Source organism: Piliocolobus tephrosceles, chromosome 15, assembly GCF_002776525.5.
Source record: "Piliocolobus tephrosceles isolate RC106 chromosome 15, ASM277652v3, whole genome shotgun sequence".
In the NCBI taxonomy this organism is placed as follows: Eukaryota; Metazoa; Chordata; class Mammalia; order Primates; family Cercopithecidae; genus Piliocolobus; species Piliocolobus tephrosceles.
In genome coordinates this window covers 11,512,806-11,528,151 of record NC_045448.1, presented here as the reverse complement: position 1 = coordinate 11,528,151, position 15,346 = coordinate 11,512,806, and the positions used below count along the sequence as shown (strand labels likewise).

The window sequence follows — 15,346 nt, the reverse complement described above, 5'->3', positions numbered from 1 at the left end:
CCTGCACAAGTATGCACACACACACGTCCACACACACGTGTGCACATGCACACATGCAAATGCACACACATGCACATATGCACACACGCACATGCACACACACCGACACACAGGCACAGGCACACACACACATACGCAAACCCAGGAAGAAGCAAGCCTAGACTCAACAAAGTCCAATTAGACCTTCAAGAATCTCAAGTGTTAGAACTGGCTGACCGACTGCAACATCCTAAGGCACACAAAAGCTTGCTAAGCACACAAAGGACACAAACAAGTCTAAGGCAGTCTCTGCAGCAAAGAACGTATAATCTAGTAGGATGATCTATCATTGAAAATTAACAATTCCCGGCTGACTGTCTAGTGAATTGTTTTGGGGAGGATGAGAACACTGCAGGCTGGCAGGTGGCGTGGCTGCCTTCCTAACTCTTCCCTGCAGCCACTTACCTACTCTCCCCTGCAGACTGGGAGCTGCCCAGGCCCTGTACTGGCTCCAGCCTCAGAGAATCAGGCATGGGGCTGGCTTCCTGGCTGAGCAGCACCTGACACTGGCACGGACACCTGCGCCTGACCTTGATGCCTGCTCCACCCCTTCCAGGGTGACACTCATCTCCCTTTGTCCTCACTAGGCTCTGAGGTCCTGGCACCCGTCTGCTCAGCCTCCACCTGTGCCCCTTGCACGGCAGATATTGAGAAAGGAATCTTTGGTCCATGATTGGGAGGTTTTGCCTCGATAAGGAGGAGGGGGACCCACATGCAAGGTGCAAGAGAGAGATCTGAAACTCCCGGCCTGTATGCTCATGAACTTCAAAACAGCACAGTGGAATTAACGCTGTGGTTTCCACAATAAAAGTGAAATTCCAACCACCCAGATTAAGCCACCCATCATTTCTAGCATCCCCTTTTCTTTCTCATGTTAAAGCTCACCTTTGGCAAAGGTTTCTGGAAGGCCTGCATTGCCAGGAGGAGGGGTGCTGCTGTTGTCCAATTATAGTATCTAACACAAAACAATGAAATAGATGTCAAAAAACGGAGGCTCAGACTGAAAACCTTTCCGATGTCATATAAAGTAGACAAGGAAAGCTCAGGACCCCAGCAAGGTCCTTAAAGAGCTCAACACTCTTGCTAGTCCCCACCTCTCCCCCCAGGCAGAGGCTCCCGTCCACCTCACCCCAGCCGCTAGTGAGGGCCCAGCAGCAGCCGTGCCAGCAGGGCGGACAGTTGGACATGCCAGCAGCCCAAATCCCACAGTACAGCTGCTGCAGCAAACACAATGTGCTTGGGGTATTTCTTGCCACATGTCAAGGAAAAGGCAACTAGGTGTAAAACATCCATGGCTTAAGGGAGAAAAGCTTGCTAACAGTCTGCAAAAATAAATGTGCATCCCTTGTCCTCAGATAATGAAGTTTTCCCTTTTTTTTTTTTTTTTTTTTTGTGAGACGGAGTCTCGCTCTGTCACCCAGGCTGAAGTACAGTGGCTTCATCTGGGCTCACTGCAAGCTCCACCTTCTGGCTTCAGGCCATTCTCCTGCCTCAGCCTCCCAAGTAGCTGGAACTACAGGCACCCGCCACCATGCCCAGCTAATTTTTTGTATTTTTTTAGTAGAGACGGGGTTTCACCGTGTTAGCCAGGATGGTCTGGATCTCCTGACCTCGTGATAAGCCCGCCTCGGCCTCCCAAAGGGCTGGGATTACAGGCGTGAGCCACTGCAACCGGCCGATAATGAAGTTTTTCAACAGGGTAGAGATGTAGGCTACTCTGATACACCCATGTACTGCACAGTGTGACTGTTCACATTCAATAAGAACATCGAGCTGAGGGTAGTGGCTCACACCTGAAATCCCAGCACTTTGCGAGGCCAAGGTGGGAGGATCTCTTAAGCTCACAAGTTCAAGGCTACAGTGAGCTACAACTGCACACAGCCTGGGAGACAGAGCTACACCTCGTCTCAAAAAAAAAAAAAAAAAGAAAAAAAAGAAAAACTGGTAGAGATGAATACTAAAACTCACAGGACTGAGGGCTATCGGAACCTATCAGCTGTCTTGCCAGTTCTATGGGCATGGAACTCCGACCACAGTGAAGGCATAATAAAGCAATGTAGCAAAGTCTTGATTTTATATATTTCTAAGGCTTAATGTCTAGGTCTATTTGAAAACATGAAACAGAAACAGTATCATGCTACTGCCAAAGTGACTTTCAAGAGGTACTTACTTACTCCCAATCTTTACCACGAGATTGGGGTCATCGATAATAGCGGGGTTGTCCACAAACTGTTGATACGACACAGCTTGCTCCAGGAATGCATCTGTGACAGCGATTGTAGAGGATCAGGGAAAAAGACAGGTCAGCTCAAAATTAGGCCTACCTTTCATTCGCTCACTCACAAGTGTTTTCTGAGAGTTTGTGCATTCCAATTGCGCAGACAATCCTATAAAATGTATTTGTAAAGGCCGCACCATTTTATCTGGAGGGCGGTGTCTGCGCAGCAATGCAGGGAGGCCAGGGCAAGTCTGAGGATGCTGGGGGACGTGTACCTTAGTTGGGGCACATACGTTCACACAGGGAGTAGGGGTGAAAACAGCATGCACGTGCATCTGCACAGGTAGAGTCATGGCTACGCATGGCACAGAGGCCAGGCTCCCTCGGCTGAAGTCATGATTACTGGGGTGACCCTGGGCAAGCGGTTCACCTCCCAGGCCCCAGCTCCCTCCTCTAGCATGGGGATAATAACCACATCTGCTTCCTAGGGTGGTCATGGGGACCGAGAAGGTCGTGAACAGGAAGCACAGGGCCCTTCCAAAAGCGGGGCTGCCTCCAACACAATCGGAAGCAGGAAGGGCACTGTTCTCACCGCACTGGGGCAGCCGCACCCGGATCAGAGCGGAGGAGAAGGTGGCAGGGTCAGGAGGCCCAGACCTCGGCCCTGGACGCTCTCAGTTCTTTGACCGGCTCTGGCAGCTGGGCTGTACCTTGACCCTTGACCGTGGTTCTGACCATCTCCCTGGCCCAGAGCCACACCTGCTCCTTCCCTGGGAGCTCCTATTTACCCTGAACCAAACCGAATCCCAGCAGACATCAGACACTAAGAATCTCCTCTGTCCAGGAAAAGAGTCCCTGGGTCATGATGCCAGCCCAACGGGCCTCGACATGTACCCTCAGAGCCCTAATCAGGACCTCTGGGGACTCTCCTGGGGTCTCCTGTGACAATCTGGCCTCACCTGTAAGGACTGGACACTCGCAGATCCTGCCCCATGAGATGACACTCAGATAACGGCACCTGGCCTTGTCAGTGCTGTCACCCCACCCCCACCAGCTCATGTGTATCAGGGAGGGAACACCCAGGGGACTCGACGGGACACTGGTCTCCTCACGCCAGTGTCCAGAGAGTGCGCTCGCCCCCCATGACCTCAGAAACACAGTGGGCCTGGGTATTAATGCGTGGCCCTAGGAAAACTGAGTGAATGAACGGAGCTGGCGGGACCCAGCACACAATCTTGTTTCCGCTCTCAAAGGAATGGCTGGCAAAGGCGTGAGAACAAAAAGGCCTCAATCTTTGTGGAAGAAGAAATTCCCAAAGCCTTGAAGGGACCAGGGCAGAGGCAGGAGTCTCAGATGGCAGCCCTGGGTGGAAGGGGAGATGCGGGTGGCTCCTGAGAGGTAGAGGGAAGAAGTATACAGCCTCAGCCCCTTCCCTGCCAGAAATACCACGAGGGGATGGAAAAGAGGAAGCAGTGGGGGAGGGGGCGGGAGGAGTGCAGGGTGACTGTGTCTAGTGCCGGCGTCCATCAGCTGATAACTGCTGACTGCGCCCCGCTGTGGGGCTTGGGCACACCCTGCCATGGAACTGTCAGGAGGCCCTGGCAGGGCATTGCTATGAATGTGGCAGTGCTATGAATGAATCACCTAAGCCCACCCTATTAACGCCCTTTGAATCCAGCTGGGAAAACTTCCCAGCCCTCCTCTGACCAACTCAGACCTCCCTGTTCCAAGGCCCCGGCACACTTCTCTCTCGCTGCCAACATTCTCTAATTTAATTAGACTGACACCACCCCCCCACCACCACCCCCCCGGCCTGCAGGCTTCTGGAGGCCGTCCCTGCAGTGCTCGCCTGGGACACAGGGGACACACAGTGACGGCCTGAGCCACGTGTGACCCACAGAACTCTGAGGCCGGCTAACTGCAAGCTAGAAACATCGGGGTTACGAGTTCGGTGCTATCATTTGTGCTCTCATTAACCGCAACCAAGGGAAAAGCTGCCTTGACACGCACCCCTTGGAGAAACCTAAGCCTCTGGCCCTTCTGACCGGCGGCCACCAGAGGGCGCCCGCGCGAGGCCCGCGGTACCTTTCGTGATCTCCCGGTGGTCGCTGAGGCCCCCGCAGAGGGAGATGGCGATGGAAGGGAGGTCCCTCAGCCCGTCCGAGGTGCTCTCCACGCCACTGTCCACGCCTGAGCTGCCCACAGACTGCGGGGACTGGTTGGCTGACCGGGCTCCGTTGTCGCTGGCATGTTTTGCGAGTCCAGAAGGGTCTCCACTGGAAGGAGGAAAAGCGGCAGAGACCGGCTGAGGACTGTCCCAGTCCAGGGTCCCACATCGCCATCCGGTGATGCTCTGGCACGAGGCCACCCTCAGAGCTGCAGACGACTGCATCTCAGCACAGATGTTTATTAAAGCACCACAAGGAAAGAGACATTTAAACGCCTTAGCTTAGGGGACAAAACCATTATTTCTCAGCCGGCTGCATCTCTCTATATTCCCCTAAAATACACTTAAGAAGTAAGCTGTCCTCCCTGTTCCCTGCCCTTCCCCTCCAGGCACCAGCCCTGCCCTAGATCGCAGGCGGACTGGGGGTGTGTCCCCAGGATCATGGGACACCCTCCTGGGGGAAGAAAGGGCTGCACAGCCGCCACTTACTGGGCTGTGGACCATGACCACTGTGGACAACATGACCTCAGGCTTCAGAGGGAGGGCAGTCTGGTGCCTGCACCCCTGTCCCAAGGTGGGGATGCCGCCCAGTGCCCACCCCCTATGTCCATAGAGAGAGCAGGCACATTTCACGACGCAATGGGAGCCTCCCGCTGCCTCTCTCTCACACACGTTTTTTTTTTTTGAGATGCAGTCTCACTCTGTGGCCCAGGCTGGCATGCAATGGCATGATCTCGGCTCACTGCAACCTCTGCCTCCTGGGTTCAAGCAATCCTCCTGCCTCAGCCTCCCAAGTAGCTAGGATTACGGGTGCGTGCCAGCATGCCCAGCCAATTTTTGTATTTTCAATAAAGATGAGGATTCACCACGTTGGCCAGGGTGGTCTCGAACTCCTGACCTCAAGTGATCTGCCCACCTCAGCCTCCCAAAGTGCTGGGATTACAGGCGTGAGCCACCGTGCCTGGCTGTCTTGCACACTTTCTAATCAAACATAAGGGAAGACTGGGCTCACACAGAATGGTATTTAGATTATAGAAAATGATGTGAGGAATTAAGAGGAATTTTACTTTTTGGGGAAATACAGGGCCGCCACTTCAGGATCCATGTCTGTGAGGTCATCCAAGTAGACGCCGTCAGCACCAAGATGTCGGCTTCGTTTATCTAAAAGGGCGAATGGATCGTGTTAGAAAACCACTCTTCTAGAAATGACCTCATGGCCTTGTATCTATAGAAACAGCATTTAAACACTATGTGCAGATGTGCTCCCAGGTACTCATGCTTCCTAAGAACCACAGTAGTTCCAAATGTGTTCTATTTTGTCTGGTAAAACTGAATGGCAAGAGTGTTTTAGACAAATACTTTGAGGTTTGGGCACAGCACCGTTGAGGGTGAGAAGCTGGTTTTGATGGACTTCTTCCATGATGATGCTGGAGAAAGAGTGGATTGAGGTCACTCTTGTAGATACCGAGGCCCCTCGCTGGAGGCCACAGCCTGCGCTTTTCCCACTGAAAAATGGTGGGCAGTACAACATGACCGTAGACCACCAAGGTCCACAAACCAGGGCCGTCATCCACCATCGTGTGGCCGGGATCAAGTTAGTTAACTTTGTGAGCCTCATTCCTCCCCCGTAAAGTGCCTGAAGTGTACTGAGCACTCAATGCATTGAGGCTATTACCATTATCATTACACTTATTATGAAATGATAAAAGCTTTCATTAGGCACTTCCCCATCAATACCCCGAGGCAAAGCATCTGACACTGTGCATTGTCAGACACTGAGCATGATGACTTCAAATGTCCTCTTTACTTCTGGCAGAGAATGATGTAATTGGTCCATACAATTCTAGAACACCACACGAAGCTGCTGGGTGGATGGAGATCAGGCCTGGCATCGTTGATACTGACACACAGCCAGGAGTGCATTAAACCAATGCAGAGCGCCACTGTGTGCCAACCACTATGCCAAGCACCGAGGAGAGAAAGGTAAGTTAGATAGAAAAGACTCTTGATCTCAGACTATGGGGGAGTCGGGCAAAAATAAATCAATAAAATAATGATCATTTGAAATCGCGATAAATGGTATGCAGAAATTACAGTGGGTAAGGGGCTGGAAAGCAACACAGGTCAAGAAGAGAGGTGGCCAGGATTAACCTAATAATCAGCTTTATTAAAGTCACATTTATGGGTCCCATCGTATGCTGAAAAGGACTTAACTCTCCCAGGTCTCAGCAGCCCCAGTGCGTAAAATGAGGAAGTTTGCTACATGATCCTCAAGGCCTCCTTCATGTCTGACTTCCTATGACTAAATTCTGATAATTAAAATATTCCTCCGAAGAGCACAGACTGAACATGATCATTGTCATAGTTCAGTTTCTACCTCAGTTTCCTTGGAACTTTGGAAAGGACCTGTCATTTGCAGAGTGAGCACAAACTACGAACAGGAAGACAGCTGGGGAGCCCCAACCTTCATACCTTTTTTCCTAGAAGGAGAATCCATCTTGTTTGCTGTCTGGACTACACTGGCAGAGGGGGGTTTGAGCTCCTCGATCATGGGCAAGAGTGGCGCTGCTGCTCCTAAGGTCTCCAGGTCTTCTTCATTCACAAACTGCATTTCTGCCTGAGGCTTGTTCTGGTCCAAAAGTGCACCCCCGGCCAGAGTTGGCGACTGGTCACTAAAAGTGTCTGAAGATTCACTGTGAATGGCCTGAAAGTGACTTTTATCACAAATTTTTCTAGTGCTCAATGGGCCGGACTCTTTCATCTTGTGTGGAGAAGACTGGAGCAAAGAGGAGAAAGGGACAGAGAGAGAAAGAGAAGGTCAGCACAGAGGCAACCAGAAAAACTGGACAGAGAACAAGAAGTAATCAAAAGTAGGCAAGGACTTTTAAGCCTCGGGAATCACCTGGTGACTTCTACACCTGCCCAAAAGTCCGGAAACCAAATGAACTTTCCGGTCCAAATGAAAAGTCCGGTCCAAAGCAAATGAACTTTCCTGTAAAACATCCACTGCCAAAGAGAAGTGAGATTAGCAATGCCAACAGGCAGGGCACCCTAAATGTTCACTGTTAGATGGCAAGTCTAGTCACACACACTGGGATTCTCTGTGGCCATGAGAATACATGAATTACAGCTACACCAACAACATGAATGAATCTTGCAAAACTAATCTCTGCTGTTAAGATCAAGTTTACCCTTGCAGGGAGCAGAGGGGTCAGTCTGAGCAGTGACCACAAAGAGTGGGGGTTTCCACGCTGCTGGTCACGCTCTGCTTCTCGGTCTGGGTGCACGTTGCACGGATCTGTTCCTGCCGTGAAAATGTATTGAGCTATACATTTACAATCTGTATTTCTCTGTATGTATATTTCAATGAAGTTTACTCCCAAAACATGAGTGAATAAGTCAAGATTTGGTGACAGTTGGTTCACATGAGTGAGAAATTAGCATTTCTGATTCTACCGCCAGCGGGATTTCCAGTTACAGAAAAGATTTATTCAAACAAAACCCAAAATGCAATTCATGGGCTAAAAAGAGGGGAAAAGGTATTCACTTCTCTATCTGATCAAACAGCTTCAATGGAAAATGAAAACAATGCTAACAGAAAATCTGCGGTTACAACTATTTTGCCAGAAGAAGTGACGGATTTGCACTTCCATGCTGTTTCTCCAGCAACTACTGACATCAACTTGCAAAGAGAGTTGGCTGGGTCAGCACCATAGCTGTGGACAGGGAAATCAGCATTTTCTGTGAAATCTAAATGTAACCTAGAAAGGAAATGGATCCACAACTTTGGCCTCAACAGACTACTCTCCAAAAAGCTGCCCATCCTGACTCTTTATAAAGAACGTTTTCAATAGTCATTCACTCACTCACTCATTCATTCATATCACAAACACTTACTGGGGATGCAAGAGGCTATAGCATCGTCTAAGGACCTTACAATATTTTTTAAAGCTTGTGATATAATAACATAATTAAAGATGCTTATAATACATTAGCATACCAAGTAAAATTTCTTGAAAGAAAAGACTGTGTTCATTTCATGTTTTTAGAAACACATTTGCTGAACCAATTATGTACCTACATGTAAAACCCACTGCATTTCCAAGATAGGGAAACTGGGGCTCAGCGTGCATGTGGCACAGCCAAGGAGAAAGAATGCAAATATTCAGAGGGCCTACAGGTGCCAGATACTTCACATACCTACATTAGCCCTTCTAACCTTCCAAAAATTCTGTCATTTTCTCACCATTTTACAGATGAAGACACTGAGGTTCAGCGAAGTCTACTCATTTGCCCAAGGTCACCTTTCTAGCAAGTGGTGGAGTGAGGACTCAAACCCAGAATAACTTGCTGCCTCCCAGGCCCTCATTCTCTCTGCTACACTCAGCTACTTCTCTATGTATTTAGGAGATATCCATAGGGTCAAATTCGGGGTCCCACCAACAATGAGGGCCCAGAAATACTTACTACTTGATGAATCAAAACCTTAAGGTTTTCTGACTTTGTTTATCTATTAGGCTGAAATCTTTCATTTCTGTTCTATTAGCCTTTCCCTCTCCCAGGGCTCTCCCAGATGTCTCTCTCTGTGAGGGACACAAGAACATGTGGATTCCAGTTCTCACAACTGAGCTTCTCTTTCAATGGGCCAAGAGGCCACATCTCTCCGCCTGTGGCTTTGCTCCAGTCATCACTGACCTAGCAGAATCAAGAGCTGGAAGCTATTTTTGTTTACAGTTTCAAGACAGCAAGATTGTGTGTAAGTTGTATTTCTTTAATTTAATTTGCATTTAGCTGTGATAGAAAATGTGGATCCTGGCTGGGCACGGCAGCTCACGTCTACAATCCCAGCACTTTGGGAAGCCGAGGTGGGTGGGTCACTTGAGGTCAGCAGTTCAAGACCAACCTGGCCAACATGGTGAAACCCCGTCTCTACTAAAAATACAAAAATTAGTGAGGCGTGGTGGCACGCGCCTGTAATCCCAGCTACTCTGGAGGCTGAGGCAGGAGAATCGCTTGAACCCGGGAGGCAGAGGTTGCAGTGAGCCAAGATAGAGTCATTGTCCTCCAGCCTGGGTGACAGAGTGAGACTGTCTCAAAAAAAAAAAGTAAATCCTAAGAGGAATCCCATGGGTTTAACATCTACAAAAGCAATGAGACCTCTCTATAATGTTGGTAATGTGGAAGAAAGTAATTCCAACATTCAAGGCTAATCCTTAATATATTTTGGTTTACCTCTGGCTTCTGGTAGCTGTGTTTCTTGGCTATGCTATGATACTAATTCCATGTAATTTAAGCTAAGTTAGAAATCTTCGGTCCGTGGCAGAATTGAAGAGACGCTCACCTTAGCAGCCTGCGGCAGCTCTCCCCACAGCCAGAGCATTTCTGGGTTCTTCTGCCCCATCCTGTCCGTGGACTTGCTGACCAATTCTGAATCACTTTTAGGTGTTGAAGGTCGGGAACAGGAAGGACTTAAGAAAACACAAAGCGAAAATTAAGGTGGGAAAAGAAACTTCTGTAAATGTTTTGGGCCCAGCTCCATGGCTCAAATAGCCCAGAAAATGCACCCCAGCTGTCGTTCGCTCTCAGCAGAGCCTCATGACAAATCCCTCCTTCGGCCACCAGGGGGCAGTGCAGCGCGTCCCGTGGAAGGCGCTCCGCGTGGGTCGCCCGCCCCACCCTGCCGCCTGCTGCACCGCGGAGGAGAGGAGAAAAAGAAGTAACCCAGAAAAGGATGTTTTACAAAAGAAAGAGATGGAAAGAGAAAGGGAAAAATAGTGTGTTCTTACCTCAAAAAGACCACCCTTCCCCACCCCGCTCTGCACTCGCATCTCCTGCATTCTGCTTCCAAACCAAGTTCCTCTGCTGTCAGAGGGCTGCAAAAGGGTCTTGGTTGGCTCGGGCAGGCACTCGTTAGAGTCTATATTTTAAATATTTATAATCTGCACTGGCCTCGGAAACAGGGAATTATATTATATGCCAGTTTTACCAAAGATGCTGGATGCCACAAATAAACTCGATAACGTTGGGCAGGAGCCTCCAAGTTGATATTTTCTAAGGTCTTATGTCTTCCAGGAATTTTTGACAAGGGACTACCAACTGGCTAAGGCTCGCTCAGCAACCACCTCCACTTTTCCTGAATTTTTACTCTGAAGGTCCAAATGAGGTCTTACTTCTGCCCAGCCAAAGTAACCATCCAAAAGTCACTAACTTATCCACAAGATCCTCACCGTATTCTAAACAACTTAGAGAAATATTATTTACAGCAGCAACTCTTGTAATTATTTATTGCCGCATAATAACATGGTTAATTATTGCTTATTTTCCTGCATCATTTCCTCTAGAAGAAGACAGCAGAGTTTTCAGACAAAGCAGGAAATAAAACTTTGCAGTTTCCCTTGTCATCTTCTTTCCCGGACCTTGTCTGTTCTTCGGAGACTGATGCTCCTGGTCTCATTTATCTTTGAGTTAGAGTTCAACTCCAACTGAATACAACTTTCCTGTCAATACAAGGTGAGTTCATGATGATCCATAACTTGTATCCAACAAACACGGACCCTATGGGCTAAACTGATCCTGAATCTCTTTGCTCAAGCTACATAGGGTAGCTAGACCAAGCGCCACCTCTCTCATCTCACACAGAAAGGCAGAGGGTGGTCCCTGCTCCCTTGGTGCCCCCGACTCCCAGCCCTTCTAACGACGTGCTGCCACGGGGTAGCCTGTACGCTCTCTTTCTCCTGCCTGGGGGGAGGAGGCTCCTGACATCACACTAGGAGAGCTTCTGCAATGGGATACCCTGCTCCCAACAGACACACATTTCTGCCCTTTAGGGAGCAGTCCTATGAGAAGGCACGTGGGGCCCCCACACATCCGTGTGAGAAAACCCCCTGGCCTTTCAACCTCCTTGCTCCTCCAGTTCTACAACTGGACTTCTCCAAAGAGACAACGCTTTTATGGCACTGAAGCATCTACAGTCACATGTTCAGTATCACTGCAATGGGAAAAGTGCAGGCTGTGGCCTCCAGCGAGGGGCCTTGGTACCTACAAGTTTGACCTGAATCCACTCTTTCTCCAGCATCATCGTGGAGGAAGTCCATCGAAACTGGCTTCTCACCCTCAATGGTGCTGTGCCCAAACCTCAAAGTATTTGTCTAAAAAGCTCTTGCCACTGTTTTACCATACAAAATAGAACATATTTGGCTGTAAGCTCTTTGGAGCAATAAATTATCTCACTGCCACCAAATGAAATAAAGTCCTTTAGACAAAGCTGGCTCTGAGCAGGGGTCGGCAAACATTTTCTGTAAAGAGCCCAGTGGCAGATATCTCGGGCTTTATGGGTTTTATGACGTCTGTCGCAACTACTCGCTGCCGTGGTGGTGTGAAAGCAGCCACAGCCAGTATGTAAACCAACTGTCTATGCCCGGGAAAGCTTGACAGAGGCACATGATGGACCAGATTTGACCCATGGGCCGTGGTTTACCAACCTCTGCTCTAGAAGAACAAAAATGTGGAACACGGTTCTCCTGCAGCGACTCCGAACTCCAGAGTTCCTAACATTCTGGTCCCTTCCTAAAAGCCGCAAGCCACGAAACAAAGCCATAGAGGCACTCACGCGTGCCAACCCATGCATAAGGAGCCCAGCCCTACACAAAAGTCTAAGCTGCAAGTCCCTCCCCGACAGCAAACAGGCCACCACCATCAATGCTGCCTGTTCAGGCCACAGCAGCCCTTCTCCAAAGGTCCTGTGCACAAATATAGATGCGCTTTCTGCCGACCGTCACTGAGGGAATTCAGACGGACCGAAGAGGACCCAGGAACGGGGCCCACCGCCAAGTGGGATTTACCAGAAAGATGACTCCAAAGTGCTCTGTCATCAAATATTATTATTTTAAGATCAAGGGGTTGTTCAAAAAAGTAAGTTTACAAGGTCGATGACTGATGTTCATAAATAAGGTATTTATTAGCCTTATCAAAGTTTTCAGTATTTTTGCCAGTCCCAATAAGGCTAATTAGTTACAACTGTTTACGACTTTGTTTTCCTCATTCTAAACGGACTTTTCTTCTGCAAATATAGCCTCTGCATGAAGTACATCCTGAGGTCTGGTTCTTTAATCAAAAAGAAAAAAAGGTTTTCCCATGTACAGATTAATCGTAGCTTCATTTGCTAAGGGCTTATAAAGTAAACCATGTAAGTCCACAAAGTAGGCAGGCCAAAACTGAGGGAATGAAGGCGGAAATCTGAGATGACTGCCTCGAATGAACACACCAACCTGCGATCCTCAGTCTGAGACCCAGCCCATTCTCCAAGATTCTGTTCTAGAAATGCTGTGGAAAGTGTCTGACTCCATTATTCAGACAGCCCAATAAACTGCTTAAATGGTTATAATAAATTCAAGGGGTATTCTAAAAATATCTTGTAAACTTATTTGTCAAACAACCCTAGACAGAAGACATAAGATCATATTCCCAAGCCACATTTCATTATTCTCATTTCCAAAGCACTCCACAGAATTAGGTAAAATTATTTGCTTAACCATAATTTCCAGAGAGTCAAATTTAGGAATTAAAAAAAAAATCTGATCATCGACAAATGCTTATAATGAAAGGAAGAGAGTAATCTATAGACATATTTTTTCATAAGTAATTTGGTTAGTGAAATCGATTTGTAGGAGTTAGATCAAAATTTTCACTTCATATAATCTACAGGTATTTTCTTCATAAGTAATTTGGTTAATGGTAAAATACACTTATAATAAGAGTTAGATCAAATTTTTCATTATTGAATACATCCCAATGGGGAAAGTAACTCCTCTACCTTTCCGGAGGATGGAACAGGGAAGACTGTGGAGGGCAAGAACTAGACAGACCTCCCTCGGCCGCATCTGCAAGATGAGGGGCAGTCCTTTTGCAATCTACCAGGCTACTGGATACCACCACGTGATACACATTAAAAGAAAGACAAAATCAGAGGTCAATTACATCAAGTAAGATTATATAAAGTATATTATATAAAGATTATATATAAGATTATATAAAGCATTTGACTACTCTCAACAATGACATTTTTAAGAAAATAAACTCAGGCATCTGATAATGGCAGAGCACTGGATATTGAAATTGCTAAGACACCAGTGTGAATTTTCTGAGACACAAAAACAGGAAACTGCCAAATGACCTATTTCACTTTCTGTTTCACCCACGTATAGGAGTGATTGTCTCTGGCCACACTTCGATGCTGAATCAAACTACATAATCCAAAAATCTGATCGTGTATGCTGTCAACTGTCTCTTTACAGAAAATACCTAATTCCAAGTGTGGAAATGTAGCTATTTATCCTAATTTGTCATTCCATTTGGTGACGGTCCAATCTACATAACCTGACTCAGTCATCGTGCTGCATTCATGAGGCAAAACGTGACAGATGTTTGGAGCATTAAACATGCTCAGAGTTGCGTTTAAAGTATTTCTTTTAAATCCTTAAAATTAACCTACAGTGCTTGAACAGAGTTTTCAATCTATTACTGGGTTCTAAATATTCTATATTATTTTCCTCCTACACCACTATTTTTCCCTCCGCTATTTTATCTCCACAGACCTAGAGAAAGAATGAGAATCTAGAAAGGTCTTATATCTGCACTGTCCGTTATAATAAACCACCAGCTACAGGTGGCTCCTGAGCACTTGAAATGTGGCTGGTCCAAATTGGGATGTTCTGCCCATGTCAAATACAGAATGGAGTTTAAAGACTTGGTATGAAAACAGAAATGTGACGTATCTCATTAATAATTATTTAAAATTGCTTGTTGAAATGATATTTTGGAAATACTGTGGTCAAATGAAATATAGCTTTAAAATTAATTTCATCTTTTTTTAACTTTTTAAAAATAGGGCTACTGGAAATCTTAAAATTACATATGGTGCTAGTTATTATGTTTCTATTGAACAGGACTAGGCTCTGACACAGCCGACCTCCATGCAGGGACTTTGTCACAGGCCTCAGCCTCAGCCTGCTGGACTAACCTGCGACATCAGTATTGGCTGGAAACCAGACATGGGACGTGTCTATTTTCTCTCCAGCCTCCATGTCAGCACACAATGGGGACTGCCGCTTGCTAATGCACAAGGTTACCCTGATCAAACTGGAACCGGGGTGGCGTTTTGATAAGACTGGCTTTAGGCAGGAACCCAGAGTTTCTAAGGGCTCGCACACTTCTACTTCAGATTCCAGAAGCAAATCTAAAGCATGAGGTGTACGAATAATCCAAGGATGTCACTGGCATTTAGATCAGCGTTTCTCAGTCTCTTTTTCATTATCACCACACCCCCGAGCATTCTGAGAAATTCATAGCCCAGCTCCACCCACCATGAGATTTGAATGCTATGGCCCCTTAGAGACCACAAACCATTGTAATGTCTAAGATTCTGTTGCCACCCAAGAATGAATTTTCATCCCAGTGGGGGTTATATTATTTCCTGTGTTGAGAACACAGGATTTAGATCTACCCTCTTCCCCCAGTCCTTTGAAAACTAGCTGGGGGGCTCACTATTCCCACAGGCTTCACTGGTGTAAACATCTCGGGGTCATCAGGATGGTATTTGCACAGTGAGCAGCCCTAGTTCTCCAAGTTCTCCTCTAGGGCAACTTGTGAGTTCATTTCAGGGAAATAAATATTCTTGAATTCGGCAGAATGGATTAAGTGTGGGGGGAGGCATCATTCTAATAACCCTGAACGACCTCAGCGGCTCCTGAGGCAATGTCTGTGTTTTTGAATTTTACTTAGGGCTAAGTATCAAGAAAGGCTCTGCCACTGTGTTTTCTCCTATTAACAATTAGCATGATGTAATTTACATGTTTTTCCTTTCAAGTTCACCTCCAGGGAGCTACAGCCATATCTGCAGATGGAGTCTGACACCAGATATAAGT

General features: G+C 47.2%; 1 protein-coding gene across 4 annotated transcripts in view; it reads right to left on the bottom strand.

The window, feature by feature from the left end:
* Window positions 1-15,346, bottom strand: part of LPIN1 (lipin 1) — an 80,100-nt gene that overhangs the window by 38,091 nt on the left and 26,663 nt on the right. For 3 of the 4 annotated variants that reach the window (XM_023199319.1, XM_023199329.2, XM_023199323.3), the window contains exons 6-12: window positions 13,237-13,344; window positions 9,766-9,892; window positions 6,897-7,200; window positions 5,492-5,585; window positions 4,343-4,533; window positions 2,210-2,303; window positions 925-994 (exon numbers count right to left, since the gene is read on the bottom strand). In XM_023199319.1, the coding sequence (XP_023055087.1) occupies window positions 925-994; window positions 2,210-2,303; window positions 4,343-4,533; window positions 5,492-5,585; window positions 6,897-7,200; window positions 9,766-9,892; window positions 13,237-13,344 (988 nt within the window). The remainder of the gene's footprint in view (window positions 1-924; window positions 995-2,209; window positions 2,304-4,342; window positions 4,534-5,491; window positions 5,586-6,896; window positions 7,201-9,765; window positions 9,893-13,236; window positions 13,345-15,346) is intronic. The other variant, XM_023199335.1, reaches the window with a different exon arrangement.